Source organism: Gavialis gangeticus, unplaced genomic scaffold, assembly GCF_001723915.1.
Source record: "Gavialis gangeticus isolate Ggan-Ray unplaced genomic scaffold, GavGan_comp1, whole genome shotgun sequence".
NCBI classification, from domain to species: Eukaryota; Metazoa; Chordata; order Crocodylia; family Gavialidae; genus Gavialis; species Gavialis gangeticus.
In genome coordinates this window covers 4,959,538-4,976,733 of record NW_017728995.1, presented here as the reverse complement: position 1 = coordinate 4,976,733, position 17,196 = coordinate 4,959,538, and the positions used below count along the sequence as shown (strand labels likewise).

The window sequence follows — 17,196 nt, the reverse complement described above, 5'->3', positions numbered from 1 at the left end:
TTTGCATTCCTGATGTTTGGGTGATCATTTACCTTGGTGTTAATCTGTGTACATTTAAACTTCATCCCTGCATATTTTATTTACTAATGAATCTAAATGGAACTCACTCAGAACAATGCAAAACTGCAAATCCCATATGATTTTGATGCCAGAAATGGCTTAGATTCACTGGGCAAGTTTGAAAGCTTCAGTGAGCATCAAACAAGTTTTGAGTGTGGGGTGAAATGTAAAAACAGCCAAGTTCTGTGTGCTTTTGAGCTCTCATGCAAACTGGTCAAATGAAGATGGGCCTTCACTCAGCTGTAGGGCAGTAGGAGCCTTCCTTCACTTCCCATCATGCTTGCCTCCTCTGTGCTAGAGCTAACAACATTAAAACTATTGCCTTCTAGTGCTTATGACAGCAATTCTCATAAAAAGATGGGGAATGGTGTGGAAACTGGGATTACATTTACAGGGTTATAGTCAAAGTATTATCTGTTTTAATCAAAACTCAAGCTCTGGAAGAGCAAGGGGCTGCTTAAAGACTATCTAAAAAGGTCTAACTTCTTAGTGGGAAGAAGAAATTTCTTTTTAAATAATCTGATCAATTTAGAAACATGCTTGGAAAAAATGACTACAATTCCAGTTCTCTTTCATTCTAAGTCTGATCCTGTACTTTCAAAATCAATGGAAAAAGAAACAGGGCATATATGATCAAGGACACTCAATTAAGTTTTATTTTACTTTGGACAGAAGATACCTGGCAGACCACTTTTCACCCTGATTGAATATTTAGTTTGGAAAACAGAAGTAGGATTATAAAAGAAGGTGTAAGGGTTTTTTTTCCCAATGGTCAGTTATCCCTGGCAATGAAAACCATAGTATGTCACTAACACATTTTCCATAAAAAGTTTTATCCATAAACAACTTATTTCTTTGTTGTTCATGGACTGCAGGATTAGTTCCATTTCTTTTCCAAACATGGTATAGATTTGTTTTCAGGTAATATTAAGAATTATACATGGACTATGGTATGTCCAGGAGAGATCGGGAAAAACAGAGTCTGTCTGGGACTGTTCTTTCTATCTTGAAATTCCATAAGAAGCAAGAGATTGAATGGTGTCACTGAGATGGAAAGGTAGAAATCAGGCTTGAATCAAAATACATATGGGGGTCCAGATTCTCTGCTGTACTCAGATAGACACAGCAGTATGGAAGAGGGTTTCTTAGGTAAGCAGCTATGATTCCCTAATTCTTTGTTCAAGTCCAGCCACAGCGCCATCAGGACCAAAGGTAGAGCAGGATGGAACTGTTCTAACTTGTGTCAGTTAGCTCTAGTTGGAGGGCTACTTCCAGGCCTTTTCCTGACTGGTTACTCCTGACATGTCTCCATGCAACAGAGGCATATGTTTGGAAAAAAGATATACATTTAATCTCTGCTTCTACTGGAACTCCTCAGCCAGACAGAATTCCCAGCAGAAGCTTTGCAAGTTTCTTATATAATATAAAAGGAAGCAGAATGTTCTGTCCCAAGCTCCTCCATTTAAGAAGTAAAAAAATGCATAGCACCTTGGAGCATGGCTTCTGGCTGGGGCCCGGTGACTTATACCTCTGTCATGAATGCCTGAGTGACTGAGAGAAAATCCCTTTAGTCCCCTGTGCTTCCATTTCTCCAGTTATAAAACAAGTATAAAAATATATCTTTGAGAGGCGAAGTTAGAGACATAGCTGGATAAAGAATCTGTTGGCTGTCTGTGTACTGTGAATGGAACCCATAGTACATCACCTACTGAATCTACCTTGCAGGGATATTGCAGGCCTAAAGCAATATCTTTAAAGTGCTTTATGATCCTAGGATGAAAGAGCCTGCATTGGTATTAATCATGCTGTTGTTATAAGGAGGACGGAAACCTCACACATTTTCTGAATTACTACCATGTTCTAATCTTCAGATCTAACATTTCCAAATTCTTAAAAATATGATTCCTCACTTATTCCCAAATTATTTGTAACCATGGATAGTCTTGCATAGGCTGACCCTATACCCCAAAGCAAGGGTACTTGAGATGGCCCTAGGGGGTACAGGCGGGTGGGTGAGGATGGAGCACTGCTGCTGCCACACAACATCCCATGCTGTGGCACAGGTGCCACCTGCCCAGCCGGATGCAGGGTGGGGAGGGGCAGGGGAAGGTTGCACACATTCGTGCATGCGCTACCCCACCATACTTGGCATCTGGCCACGTGTCATCCCCGTCCCCACCCCCCACAGCGTCCGAGGGTACGCTGCTCTGCGTCCAGCTGCTGGGGGTACAATGATCTAAAAAGTTTGAAAACCCCTGCCCTAAAGGATTGCTGAAGTTATTTGCTTTTTTCCCCTTTCCTGCTGGTATTTTTTTCTTAGCCTTATCTGCCTGATTGACCTTTTATTTTTTCCAATACAAGGGAAACTAGTATAAATAGAAATTAAACATTGGAGAGAACACGAGCTTCAAGTCACTTGACAGATGACAAGTTTCACTGGAATGGGTTCAAAGGTCTCACATTCAACAAGATATTACAGAGCCACACTTAAGAAAATGCATTGGGTAGTAAAGTTTGAGATAAACAATGTTGAATTGTTCCAGCCACACTGAAAGTACTGAATCCCCAGCCTTGGGACAGGCTATCTGAAGGGCCCATACTGAAACCAGGACTCCCAGATATGAATCTCTCCCAGAGCTGGGGATCTTGAAAGCCGGTGGAAGAAGGGAAACTGTAAAATGAGGATAGGTTAACTCAGAAAAGTAAAATGAAGTATGTTGCAGCATTAATTGGGACCATATTTTATTACCCTAACAAAAAGGTTCCTCCCACAGCTGCACCCTAAGTCTTCTTCTCTTAAGCAAGGATTCTCCCTTGTTTTACCATACTGGGGCCTTCTGCAGTCTTCAGGCTACTGGACATGCTTCAGCTTTAAGTTTAAAAAATATAACCATGTCATAAAGGAATTTAATAAACCTTACCTATCTGATTTCTGCTTGCAGAATAAAAGGCATTGACTACAGCAGCTCCACTTATCCACCTAAAGAACATACAGAAGAAATCTAGTTAGAAAAAGTTTTTCACAAGATTAACTGAACACTGGAACAGAATTAGAGAGAGAACCTCCTCTTCACTATGTATAACCAGTTAGAGATGATATATTTCCTTTTACTGACACTAACATTTCACAGGCAAAATTTCCAACTCGCAAAAAGCCTTCATAAATTTAGATTGTATACTATAAAATAATGACAGATAGCACAGTAGATTATTATGTTTCCTCAATGTTTGGGATTCATAAAACTTTTATTTATTGCATGACATCAGTATTTTCAGAATCTGCTATTAAAAATAACTGCATGAAGCTGAAGATAGAACTTGATTCTATGGTCATTACCTGAACAAACCTAATCAAACCAACAAGAACTTTCTTAAGTCAGTCAACAGCACTGAGTTCCATTTACTGTTCTTCAAAGGTACTAGTTATTATAAATCCTGAGAACTCGCTCATCATCAGGAGTGAAAGTTGTTCCACATATTTTATTTATAAGCATCTCAGCACCAGTAATCCCCATCATATCACAAATATTAATGAAGTATGAGTGGAATGGAGGAAATTATTATGACCTCCTTTTTCCAGAAATGGAGACGCAGACACAAGGATACATCAGCTGTCTGCAGCAGAGCCAAGAATTCTTGAATTCTGCAAGCCAATATTTTCTCCCCTGGCAGAGGTTAGGGTGTTCAGCACATTTACAGGGCCATGCCCATTGCACAGGAAATACCTGAAACATCTTTGCCTTCCTTATAGGTGTACATTTCCTGCTGCCTTTCACTGGTAGTCAGTTTAGGAAGCTTTCCTAGTGACCCCTTCAGTAAGGATGTTTCTACATTATGACTAGTGAATGCAATCAAAAAAGACTGGAAAAGCTGCCAGTAAGAGTGATACAATGAACAGTCCTGAAAAATGAAGAGGCTTAGATTAAATGATCCAAATAGTAATTTCTGGCCTTTTGCTTTATGAACAAAATTCACTTCTACCAGCCTGTTTAACCAGCCAAAGGAGTAACAGGGATTTGGGAAATGCAGCCAAATGCTTTTCTAAATAAGTGCCTGAGCCAGTTTTCAAAAGGTGCAATAAAACTTGCAGTATTGAGACCTAAGGATGAAATTCACACTTGCAAAGGGTGGAAAAAATCTTACACACCAATTAAGTCCTACAAAACCTCAAGATAGTATTTAAGGAGGTCTCAAGCAGTCCTGTCCACACAGGGTTTATTTCACTGTAAAAGATTTATTCAGAGAAGTACCTTGGAGATACCTTTATTCTAATACTTTCAGATGACGATAAAGCAGCCATAATGGACATTTTGGCAGGCTATGCCTAAGAATTCGCTGCAGTCAGATTAGCAGAAAGAGTGTGTCTACCATTAATTTGGGATTTATGCTACATGAGGTCGAAGTCATAAAGATGCCTGAAAACTTTGTGTTTTGAATCACTGGGAAAATTTAATATACAGAACCATCACAGAAGCAAAATATATTCAGGGTGCATTTACATGAGACATCTACTGTGCAGTAGACTAGCTGAACAGTAAATGTCGCACATCTGTCCATGTCTCATTATGCTACTTATGGAGTATAATTTTACAGACAAGGAGCTTAAGAAACCACGGTCTGGTTTGACATGAGAAAACATCAGCCACTAAGTCACAATCTTTGAATCAACTCAACAGAATGTATGTTCTTTCCATCCTGGTATGCATCAGCCTTGAACATTTTCTCAAGAGCTGGACATAGAAAAAGCTTTATAATTTCATTTTTTCAAGCTTTCAATTTCAGGATATCCTAGTGAAAGAAGAGCTGCACTCAGTTCAGAGAATCGAAGTGGGGAATGAGGCACTGTATTGTAAGAGCAGAGTTTCAATAACACTACATAAGGCCAGTGGGTAACAAAGCAGTGTAAAAAAGGATTGCCTAGGGAGATGTGCAGAAGGTTAGCAGCTAGGTTAATGCATTCAAATTTTCAACTGGACAGAAGAAAAACCTTGATCAATTGTTTCAGGTCTAAAACAGTAAGATGCTATGTCATTAAATTAAGTTACCTAAATAAATGTCAGAGGAACCTTTTAGGCTTAAAGCAGGCTAGTTAGGGCTATTCTTCTACACACTAGTTTAGCATCCTTATACTAAAATGCTTCTCTAACTCGACATATGTAATCAATTTTATCAACTTCTTATTTTACACAATCTATGTAATAGACAGATCTTGCAGATCTCCCTCTGGCTGCATTGTTCCTCTCACCAGATTTGTATTTCAAGGATAAACGTGTCTGAAGTGAATTAAATTTCTTCAGTCTCTCTAGTCAGCAATTCGTTGTTATTTTCACCTCTACACTTTACAAGATTAAGCCCCCAAAGAACCCAATAATATACATTCTCAATTGTTCTTGTTTTTTCATTGTATACTATGTAAATAAGTAATAATCCTTCCTATCCTGATGAACACTCATGCACCTTTTCCTTCTTGAATTTTTATCAACCTTAAAAAACCAGTCATGAAAAGACACAGGAGGAACACCTGTCTCCAAGAATTTCTGCCCTGACTTAGAGTTCAATCCCACATGTGGCTGAATGTGAAAAGTCAGAATGATATTATTCTGCTTCCAGTGTTTAATCAACCGGTGTGCAGAAAATCCTACTCATGTAAAACCTGCCAACACATCCCCAACACTCCCACAATAACTACACCCCACAACAGAATGATCATTTCTGGATCTTACACCTGCACCTCCAGAAATGCAATATATCTCATCCAATGCACTAAATGTCCTGATGTAGGAGAAACCAAACAACAACTACATAACAGAATGAACGGACACTGAAAATCTATCACAGACAAAAATACCCAATTACCTATGGCTGCACACTTCTCACAAGACAACCACTCTCTCTCCAATCTCACAGTTCTAATCCTCAAAGGGAATTTACAAAAAACCCTTCATAGATGAGCCTATGAACTTCATTTCATAAATCTACTGGCTATAAAAAATAATGGACTAAATATAGACATTGGATTTATGGCACATTATAACCTTCCTGACATCTGATAACCTTAGATAACCCCTCTACATTTTACCAGCTACATTCTATAAACAGATCAACCTTCCACACCCCCACCTCCACACACACCTACCTGTCCCACACCTTTTGTCTCCCATCACCTCTGATCTTCACTGCCATTTTCACAGACCTGCATTTTACATATTGGCTTCTATTCCACCCAGAAGAACACAGAACACCAGCAGATTCTCCTTGTGTTTGTGCCCAAAAGCTTGCAAAGAACATTTTTTCTAACTATTTAGTTGGTTTAACAAAAAATATCACATTTACCCAAGGAACCTTGTCTGCCTGTGTCCTTATACCAACACCACTGCAATCACCTCAAAAATCCTACTCTCACACTTGGGAGAAATATACACTGTGCTCAACAGTGGTAGCAATTTTTTACAGCTACTAGAGAACTGGAGAGATGACGATAGTAGGTACAAACTGGCAACCTGTTGTTGCTCACTTGAAACATGAAGTGGTTGAAAAAATAGAAATTTCAAATACATACTCTTCCTTGTCCACAATTTCTTTGAGCTTCTTCAGACGTTTCTTTTGGTTAAATAACAAATTTTGAATGATGTTCTCAAAGTACTGATCTTCTTGGTAGTTCAGCTAAAAAGAGAGAATGTAATTAGCTATATTTAATTGCTACAGAAAGAAGGAATGGGGTTTGAAAGCCATAGGCTAAGCCTGGTTTGCAGTTTTCTGTCACAACACTCAGTTGGTATAATGGCTAGATCAAAATAAAACATTACTGCATGGCCTGCTGCAGATTTAAGACCTGATTCTGCCCTACTTGAAACTGAGCTGTATCTTACTTTTGGAATTACCTTAACTGAAATGAGCCCCTCTGGTAAGGTTTTATCTCATATGAGGAAGCATGTCAGAATCTGGTCTCTTGATTATTTTGAGAAGATATTTTAAATGGTGCTATAACTCTATGTGCTTTCTCGCATCAAAAGTATTAATTCCAATAGAATAGCACTTTCTAACTGATATCTCAACATGTTTTATATATGTTACTTCTGCAATTTATCTGTGAGGTGGAAGGGTATTTTTGTCCAGATTTTGCTATTGAAAAAATAGTGATATATTTTAGGTTTGGCGACTTACACAAGTCTGATATAAATGGACAAAACTTATTTTGGTTCCATAGAGCTAAGACACAGAGTCAGTGTTAAAATATAAACTATGGCAGATTAGGAAGTATCAGACCTTGCTGCTACTGTTGAGCACAGAAAACTATGTTGTTCCAGTTTCATGCTGCGTGACACTATTGGCATCTGCATATATGCACCATCTTTCTGGCATACCTTGACTGCTGCTGCAGGCAAATTACACCCAAGCCTCCACTGGAACATCTGTGTTACGCTATATATTATAGGGTATCAGACAACTCCCCACACACTCCTTCCTCCTTTGCACAAGAACTCAGGATCTAGGTAGCTCAGGTAGAAGTGGAGCCTTACTCCTTTCCATGACTTTGCATAGACAAAGGCCTGAGGCAGGGTACTGTGATACCTCCAAACCTTGCCTATGTCTACACCAACCACACACATAACCATAACCATAGTACAATAAAATATATCATTGAAAATTAGGTTTAGAAGAGACCTCAGGAGGTCATCTAGTCCAACCACCTGCTCAAAGTAGGACCATCTCCAACTGTATCATCCCAGCCAAGGCTTTGTCTAGCCAGGTCTTAAAAACTTCAGAAGATGGAGATTCAACAACCTCTCTGGGTAACCTGTTCCAGTGTTTTACTATCCTCCTAGTGAGAAAGTTATCACCCACAAGAATTCTTGCCTTTTGCATAGACAGGTATTTTAAGCCACAATCTACCTCTTAGGAACTGCTTTTAATCATTGTTTACAGCATCTTTAAGGACACTTACCTCTTGATATTCACTATTCAGCTTATTATCATCTGTCAGGATTTCATCTGGGTAGCCAATCTTTTCTCTAATTGCTTTAGCCTAAATGAAAAGATAATATTTAGATTGGGTCTTCATTACATGAAAATCCAAATCCAGCTATACTTTAGATGATTGGACACTGGGCAACATAACAGATGTTTACAGGTTCTTTTGTAGAAACAGTTGTGGAAGAGCCAGGAATTTGGTAGGTTGCATAGGCTTAAGGTTATATGTAATAAGTCTTCTATAGCATAGAGTATTCTGGGCCAGACTCATTACACTGTTGAACTGCTGATATATAACATAACTGATCAGTCCCTATGTATTTGGATGTACATATGATAAATGGAATTTTGTAGCCTATTACAATACAAGAAAACCTCCTCTAACCGCACACCTTTCGGTTGTCACCTGCCATCCCACACTCAAACCAGTAAGAAAGACCATCAAACAATTGAAGCTTATACTCAAGAAGAACCAAACCTTGAGAAAAATATTCCTAGACTCCTTCCCCTCCACTCCAGCCCCACCTCATGCTTGGTCTTCAAATAGCTCCCAATCTTGCCCAAATCATCAGAAACATACTCCCCTCTGATCAAATCTTTCCTCAGCAATAAATGTGAGATCTGTCATTTCATCTAAACTGTCATCAGGAAACCATGAGAACCCACAAGTCATGCATGTCTAACTCAGAATGTGGTATATCTTATCCAGCACACCAAATGTCCTCATGATAACTATGTGGGTAAAAACAGATAACAACTATGCACCAGAATGAATGGTGGCACAGACAGATAAAGGACAGAGACACTAAAACGCAGTTAGGAAAACAATTTTCATGGAATAATCACTCTGTTTGATCTCGCTGCTTGCAGATGTTAACCCCCCCCCCAAAAACGGTACTTTATTTTAAACTCGGCATGCTCCCACATCTGTATAGACCAGCACATGCCAAGCACATGCTCAGTAGAGGCAGTGAATCAGCTGGACCTGGCTCGCCCAACGTCTGTATAGATTGAGCACTTCAGTGGGGCTTTTTGGCACTTTTATCTAATAGCTGATTGAATCAGATTTAGTTTAAAGTGCCAAAAAGCTCTGCTTAAGAGCCTGATCTACACAGATGCTGTGGAGCCAGCTTGAAGTAATGCACTGCTTCTTTCAGTAAAGTGTGGGGGGGAGGGGGGTGTTAATGTCTGCAAGCAGCCACACTTCTCATGCACAAGGGGAATTTAGAACATACCTTCAAAAAGAGTAGACTGGGAACAAAAATTCATTAGCTTATTGTATGCTAAAAAACAAAGACTTATAATGGACTGTGAAATTATTGTCCATGTTAATTGCTAAATTCTGCTCTTCACAGGTGAAAACAACCCTTCTAAACAATTTTTGCTCTCCACTCATCAGGTTTTTGCTATATATCTCTTGTCTGTTGGCTACCTGATAACTTCTCTTATATCCGGTTTTTATTTATATATACTAGCCAATTGCCTGTCAAAATGATGGGCCGGGGCCTGCTCTCCCCTTCCCTCCTGCTGCTTGGGGGTCTGGGCCTGTTTTCCCCCCTCCCTGCTGCAGTGGTGTGGGGAGGGGAGAAGTGGGCCTGCACCTGATGTGGGGGAGGACCAGGCCCAAGGATGGGGAGAAGTCAGACCGCCACAGCGGGGGGGGCGGGGGGGACGGGAGCAGCAGGCCTAGACCAACCTAGGGGTGGGGTTGGCTTGGGGCTGACATGGCGGAGGAAAGGTGGGGGAGGAGTGGGCCTGGGCCTGAGGGGGGCAGAAGGCCAACTCTCCCCCTCCCTCGGGCGCGGTTGTGTCGGACCGTGTTGGACCAGGCCTGCTGCTCCCCCCACCACCGCATTGGGCCCACTCCCCACCCCCCCACATCAGGCCTGGGCTCACTCCTCCCCTTCCCCTACTGCCACTGCTGCCGCCTTGGTCACTCCTCCCCACACCCCGTTGAGCCTACCCCTCCCCATAATGCCACTGAGTCAGCTCTGCAGGCAGTGAAGACAAAAGGAGAAAGGGGAGGGCCAAGGCCAGCACTGGTGGCCTTGCCCCAGCCCTGTGGTGTCCCAACCTCACTGCCCCCCACACTGCTGCCACCGTCACCTCCAAGGAGCAGGGGGGTGGGGGACAAGGCCAACTCCAGTAGTCTCAGCACCCTTACTCCCGGTCCATCATCGCCACTTGCAGGGAGCAGGGTGAGGGGGAGGCTGGGGCCAGCACCGCTGGCTTCATTCCCCAACCCACTCAGTCAGCTCCATTGCCATCGCCCCCGCTCTGTCCCCTGTGTCCTCACCATCATGGCAGTGTGTTGCCACTGAACACTTCTTCTCACCCTGACTGGCTTCTTCACTCAAACGCTTCTTCACACTCAATCAATCGAGCATGAATAAAACATTACAGACAGACAGACAAATTAAGGCTTTTATAATATTAGAATGGAGTTTTACACAAGTCCTTGTTCCATCTAGTAATCAGCTCTGCTGCTCCTGCCTCTCCCAGAGACCTGAGGCTGAGTACTGTGATACCTAAAAGCTTTTCTAAATCTAACCCAACCATGAAGTTGATTCAATAAAATATAAAAGCAACAAAAACTCGAATTCTGCATTTGTGTATCCACACTGAGCGAGCCATATAGACTGTATTCTAATATGCTGTGAAAGGCACCAGTAAAATATATACCATTCCTGGCTTAAAAGTGGTGTGGAAACTGTTTGAAAGTCCTGGCCTTAATGTTGCAATAACTACTTTCTACTTTATATATTGTATGAACTAAGTCTGTCTGAAAATCTGTTAATGTTGCAGGGTTTTTTTAAATTTTGTTTTTAAAAGTTTTGAAAAATTTTGAATTCTTAAGAAAGTGTTATGATTGTTAAAAAAACAAAAAAAACCAAAAGAAATACAGAGCTATAGCAGATTTTTAAAAAATTCCACAAGGTCTTCTTTGTCTAAATTAGTATTTTTGGAAGAAAAGAAACAATAAAATGGTAACATTTGGAAAACTTTCAACCAGCTCTAGAATCTTACAAATTAGAGTTGGAAACTATTCTATGTGGTTGTTTGGCCCTACCGGTACAGCACTGTCTATCACACTTGTCTACTGAAATGGGCCATCTGTCTCTTCCCTTAGAAGACTGTTTTACATATTTCACTGTAAAGAAGTAATATACAGCTGAATTACTTCCTTTCTTTATTCCATCTCAATAATACCTCAGCCATAAAAGCCCACTGAATCACCCTAAATAGTTCCTTTCTATGAGCTCTCATTACTTCTTTCAGATGTAGTATTTGTAGGTGCTATAACTTGCCCTTTGCCCTTGGTACAGCCTGATAGTTCCCAAACTTTTCTGTTAAATTATACCTTGGTCTACGTCAGGCTACTCCCGGAATGCCCTTTCCATCTAGCTAGGACCAAACAGACATTTCCCCTTCATTCAGCCATGGATGGTCAGTGTGGTTGTGACCTTTTGGTACCTGTTCACTACTGCCAGTTTCAGAACTCAGGAATTACTGAAATCACACATAGGAACCTATGACTAGAAGAGACTTCCAAGGCCACAGAGTCTAGCACCCTGCATTTGCAGTTAACCATTTGTTCAAAATGGTCCACAAGTTCACTCTAGTTTTTCTTGCACACCATAGGCACAAAGTACTTTATTAAAAACACAGACAACATGCTGCATGGGAAAAAGGATACCACCTTGTAACAATGAATGGCCACTGCAGTCTTCTAAAGGTTAAAATAGAGTCATAGAATTATAGAAAATTAGGGTTGGAAGGGACCTCAGGAGGCCATCCAATCCAACCCCCTGCTTAAAGCAGGGTCATCCCCAACTATAACATCTAAGCCAAGGCTTTGTCTAGCCAGGCTTTAAAAACCTCCAAGGATGAAGATTCTACCATCTTTGTGGGTAACCTGTTCCAGTGTTTCTCTAGGCTCCTTGGGAGAAAGTTCTTCCTAATATCTAATCTAAATTTCCCTTGCTGTAACTTGAGACCATTGCTCCTTGTTATCTGCCACCACTGAGAACAGTTTCTCTCCATCCTCTTTGGAATCACCTTCAGGTAGTTGAAGGTTGTTATCAAATCCTCCCTCCCCCTCCTTCTTCAGACTAAATAAGCCCAGTTCCCTCAGCCTCTCCTCAGAAGTCATGTACCCCAGCCCCCTAGCCATTATGCTACAATTGATCCTAGGGGAGCATTATTCTATTTAAAAAAAGACAAAACTAACAACAACAAAGCTTGCCAATGCTCCTTGTCCATCCATTCCAGGAAAAATTCTTCCTTAGTTCCAAATCTAGCAATTAGACCATGCATGCACGAGCTAAACCCAGCAGGTAGAAACTACTGAGGTGCCTAAGTATCTCTCTTACCCTTTCATCATCAATCGTTCCTGGTTGATATGAAACCCTATTGTGACCCATGAAGGCCCATCCGAGCCTAATGACCTATTTGGCTAGTATAGCTAAGGCACATATGAGAGTTGCCAAAATTATATCTTGACACCTTTGATCAGTACTTTTTCATCTGGGTAAAATGGGGACAGCAGCCTTTGGAAAGAGTCCAGACCCAGGGCTTGAACTCATGCTGCCAGAGAAATTGCTCTTGTCATCACACCCCTAACTCTGATATGCAGAGCCTTAAAAACTAGAGTTATTGTATGGATTTATGATTGCTTCAACCTTAAGGTTTGGAGCATTCTATGTGGCAGAGTTTAAGTCTTATCAGTTGATTAGAAGTTGACATTGGCCACATCTACATGGGATGCCAACTGTGCAATCATTCCTGCACATTCATTTAGTACTTGTATAAACAAGTACTTCATTTAGTATAAACAAGTACTAAATGACTGCACAGTAACCCACGTTACTACACAGTAGCACCGACAAATGGCTTTTTTCTGACACTACTGCACAGTAGCCCCAAGACTACAGTACAGTAGCACTGCGTCATGGGTTCTGATACGTGACACTACCATGTAGTAGATTTCATAGATTTCATAGACATTAGGGCTGGAAGGGACCTCGGAAGATCATCAAGTCCAGCCCCCTTCCCCAGGGGCAGGAAGTCAGCAGGGGTCATAGGATCCCAGAAAGATAAACATCCTAATTTCTCTTGAAGGTGTTCAAAGTAGGTGCTTGCACCACCCCCGGCAGCAGGCTATGCCAGACCTTGGGGGCTCGGACTGTAAAGAAGTTTTTTCTTATGTCCCACCTGAAATGGTCCTGAAGAGTTTGTGACCATATGACCTTGTCATCCCCTGGGGCACTCTGGTGAACAGATGTACCCCCAGATCCTGGTGAGCACCCTGATAAACTTATAGGTGGCCACCAGATCATCCCTGAGCCTGTGCTTTTCCAGGCTGAAGAGTCCCATAGCTCTCAGCCTCTCATCATAAGGTCTGTTTTCCTGACCTCTGATCATGCATGTGGCTCTCCTCTGTACTCTCTCAAGCTTCTCCACATCCTTTTTGAATGGTGGAGCCCAAAACTGGACGCAATACTCCAGCTGTGACCTCACCATGGCCAAGTACAATGGGAGTATGACGTCCTGGGATTTGCTTGAGAAGCATCTATGGATGCAAGCTAGCATTTTGCTCGCTTTACTAGCCGCAGCATCATATTGAAGGCTCATATTCATCTTGTGGTCAATCATGACCCGCAAGTCCCTTTCCTCCATAGTGCTAGCCAGTGTAGCACTGCGAAACCTATAAGCATGCTGCAGGTTTTTCTTCCCAAGGTGGAGACCTTTGCATTTTTCGGTGTTAAACACCATCAGATTATCATCCGCCCATTTCCTGAGCCTGTCAAGGTCAGCCTGGATCGCCCTCTTGTCCTCAGGTGTGGATGCTTTACCCCAGAGTTTGGAGTCATTGGCAAACTTGGCCAGTCCGCTTCTGATACCAAAGTCTACATAATTAATGAAGATATTGAACAGCACTGGCCCAAGGACAGAGCCTTGAGGGGCCCCACTGGTCACAGTGCACCATGACAATTGACTTTTGTCAACCACCATCTTCTGGGTCTGACCATGGAGCCAATTCCCCAGCCAGCAGATCGTGGTGAAGCCGAGGCCGCAGTTGGCCAGTTTTGCTAAGAGGTGATCATGGGATACCAGATCTAAGGCTTTTTTAAAGTCAAGATATATGACATCAATCTCTTCTCCCTTGTCCAGGTGATACGTAACTTGGTTGTAAAAGGAAATAAGATTGGTCAAGCAAGACCCACCTGCAACAAACCCATGCTGGCTATCCCTCAGTATGCTGTCATTGGCCAGTCTGTTAAGAATGGCCTGTTTGATAACCTTTTCTAAGACCTTCTCTGGAACAGAGGTCAGGCTGATGGGCCTGTAGTTTGCCAGATCCACAGTCCTCCCCTTCCTGAAGATAGGCACCACACTGGCCTTCTTCCAATCTTTGGGCACTACACCAGAGCGCCAGGAGTTCTCGAAGATCCGTGCCAGAGGCTGAGCTATGATGCTTGCCAGGTTCTTGAGTACCCTGAGGTGTAAACTGTCAGGGCCAGCTGACTTGAAGATATCCAGCCTCTCAAGGTGTTCCTTCACAAGGTCAGCATTGATGGAGGGTAAGGAATCACCCTCACCCAGGTGTTCCTGTCCTGTAATGGGCAGGGGCGCCCCTTGGGACTGGTGAAAAATCGTAGTCTCAAGCTACTGCACAGTCAGCATCTTGTGCAGACGTGGCCACTCAGAATGAAGTGGGGCTGTCTGTATCTCGAAAACAAGGAACCTCTGCATTACTCCAACTTGACTGTTTTGTTTTTGTTCTGTTCTAACTAAAGTCTTAGTGAATACACTGAAAGGCATGTTTGTCTGATTAGATTTTTCCAGGCCAAATATCAGTATGAGGACTGTTCTTATGGCAACGTAATATAGCAAATAACCCTTAAATTCACTTACTTTTTGTTCTGCTTTCTTTTTGGTTTCTGCATCCATCCAGCTAAGTTCATCTAATGTTCTTATAAAAACCTCACGGATATCAGCAATCATATTTTCAACCTTGGAAAAAGCACCAAAATATATAGTAAGACAACATAAAATGACCTAAACACTTTTCCATAGGTCAATCTGGTCACTACAGAGTTTGTCTTGTTACTTTAAACTATCACTCAAGATTGGCCCTAACCTGACTCCTGTCCTCCTGTCCTAGCTCAAATTAAGTAGTGTTTTATCCAGAACTAACTGGCCTGTTGTTGAGGTTGGAAGTATAAGAAGGGCAAATGCTTGAATAACTGCTGACTTTGGAGCTAGTAATGCAGTAGGAACTGCGGCAGTTCAAACTACAATAACTTAACAGACAATAACCCAATCACTCAGTACTGCTAATCAAATCACCCCTGGGCATATCTGCACTGCAGAGAAAGTTGTGTTCTTAATTTGAACTAATGGTAAAAGAGTAGTGAAGATACCGGTTACCACTTGGAGATAACAGCTATTGGGATGCTATGACTTGAATTTGAGTTGCTAATCCAAGTTAAAAGTTGAATTATAGTGTTTACCCTGTTCTTTTAACCTAAGCAAAGGATACTTTTCAAAACATATCAGTATAACATACTCTTGATGTAGCTTAAGGATTGTTTTCCAGTGTGGTCATTCTCACTCAAGACTAGTTCAAGAGGAGTATCACAAGAATACTCCCTTGATTTTCCTGTAGTAGCATAGGCAAGCTCTAAATAGTTGTTGTTCTTGTTGTTGCTCAATAAAATATTAATTGAGCACCAAAATATAATCTTCAGGTCACCTTTGTCCACCAGTAGCAAGGACCCCAAGTAGAAGAAATTAATCAAAATAATTATCTTTACTGTTTAAAGATCTATATATTTAAGTGGCAATTATTTACTGAAGCAAAGTTCAGTTGGGAAGATGAAGTCAATAAACATAAATAATAGATAAGGGAATTCATGTCTATACGATAGCCCCTGTAATGATAAGTGAAAGAAAAAAACACATGTATTTTCAGAGCACCAGAAGTAATAAGAACAGCATTTTAAATAAGCAAAATCACTCCATTTTTACTGTAAAAATATACCTGATAACATAATTTAATATAAAAATTTGATCAGTTGACTGAAGTTAAACTGATGCAAAACAATTACTTTCAGCCAAGGCAATATGATTCATTGCCTCTCTCTGTAATCTCTATTTTAAAACTTCAGATGTAATCTCCAATGGCTTCTTCTCTTCAGTGACATCCTCTCTTACTATTATTTGCTAATGGCTTGATGTACAGGCCTGCAAGAGGTATATAATCGTGTCATCACCTCATCACTAGCTACTGACATTGGTGCTTTCCAACATAATGCTGAATAGTATTTTCTTTCCTATTCTTAAGTGAAGTTTAAAAAAGCATGATCTGGGATTCTTTGCAATTCATATTTCTTTGTATACTGGAACTTCAGAAGAATTACAGCATTATAATGTACTGTACTTTGTAGTAATTCAAAAGTATTCATTTATGCTATCAAGATGGTATCTCTTTGTCTGAACTATCCCTTAGTTAGTGTAGAGAATGGAACAAAGCTAATTTCCAGAGACAAATTGTGATGCCGGATGCCTTAATGGTACCCTTCACTTCATTGTCAATCTGAGCACCCTGTAAGCATCTCAAACCAGAATTTGCTTTAAAATTAGGCATCCGAGCTCATACCAAAATTAAATCACCAATAATTGGGTTTCTACAACTGTAAAATAAAGTCAATATTTACTAAATCATCATCTTGTAAACTTAACTCCTTAGATGGCATATAAAAAAATTGAGTTAAAAACATTACCACATGTTTACTCTCTCCAGCAAATGCTTCCTGTACATATAATCGTCCCGCAGCGTTTTCCATATTACTATTGACATAGTTTGCACAGCGACGCCAAACAGCAGTTTCTGATGTTGTGCCATACAGTGCCTGTTAAATATAAGATAAAGAAATGACATCTGAGTAAACATAAGGAAGAGGAGGAGAAGGGTGGCTGATTTCCAGACTGTGAATTTTAGAGGCAGCAACTCTAGACTCAGTGTGTGCATTTAATTCTCACTGGTCTAAATAGGAGTTAGGTGTATTCACTATATAAACTGAACATCCATCACAGGCTGAGCAAATGTATGAGCGCCATTAACAACATACTACATACTTCCAAGATGTGGAAAGGGCT

At 41.1% G+C, this 17,196-nt stretch overlaps 1 protein-coding gene across 1 annotated transcript in view; it reads right to left on the bottom strand.

Annotated features, from left to right (window-relative positions):
* Positions 1 to 17,196, bottom strand: part of MME (membrane metalloendopeptidase) — an 87,533-nt gene that overhangs the window by 21,650 nt on the left and 48,687 nt on the right. The window contains exons 12-16 of the mRNA XM_019503176.1: positions 16,821 to 16,949; positions 14,950 to 15,048; positions 8,006 to 8,086; positions 6,620 to 6,723; positions 2,982 to 3,040 (exon numbers count right to left, since the gene is read on the bottom strand). Coding sequence (XP_019358721.1) covers positions 2,982 to 3,040; positions 6,620 to 6,723; positions 8,006 to 8,086; positions 14,950 to 15,048; positions 16,821 to 16,949 — 472 coding nt within the window. The remainder of the gene's footprint in view (positions 1 to 2,981; positions 3,041 to 6,619; positions 6,724 to 8,005; positions 8,087 to 14,949; positions 15,049 to 16,820; positions 16,950 to 17,196) is intronic.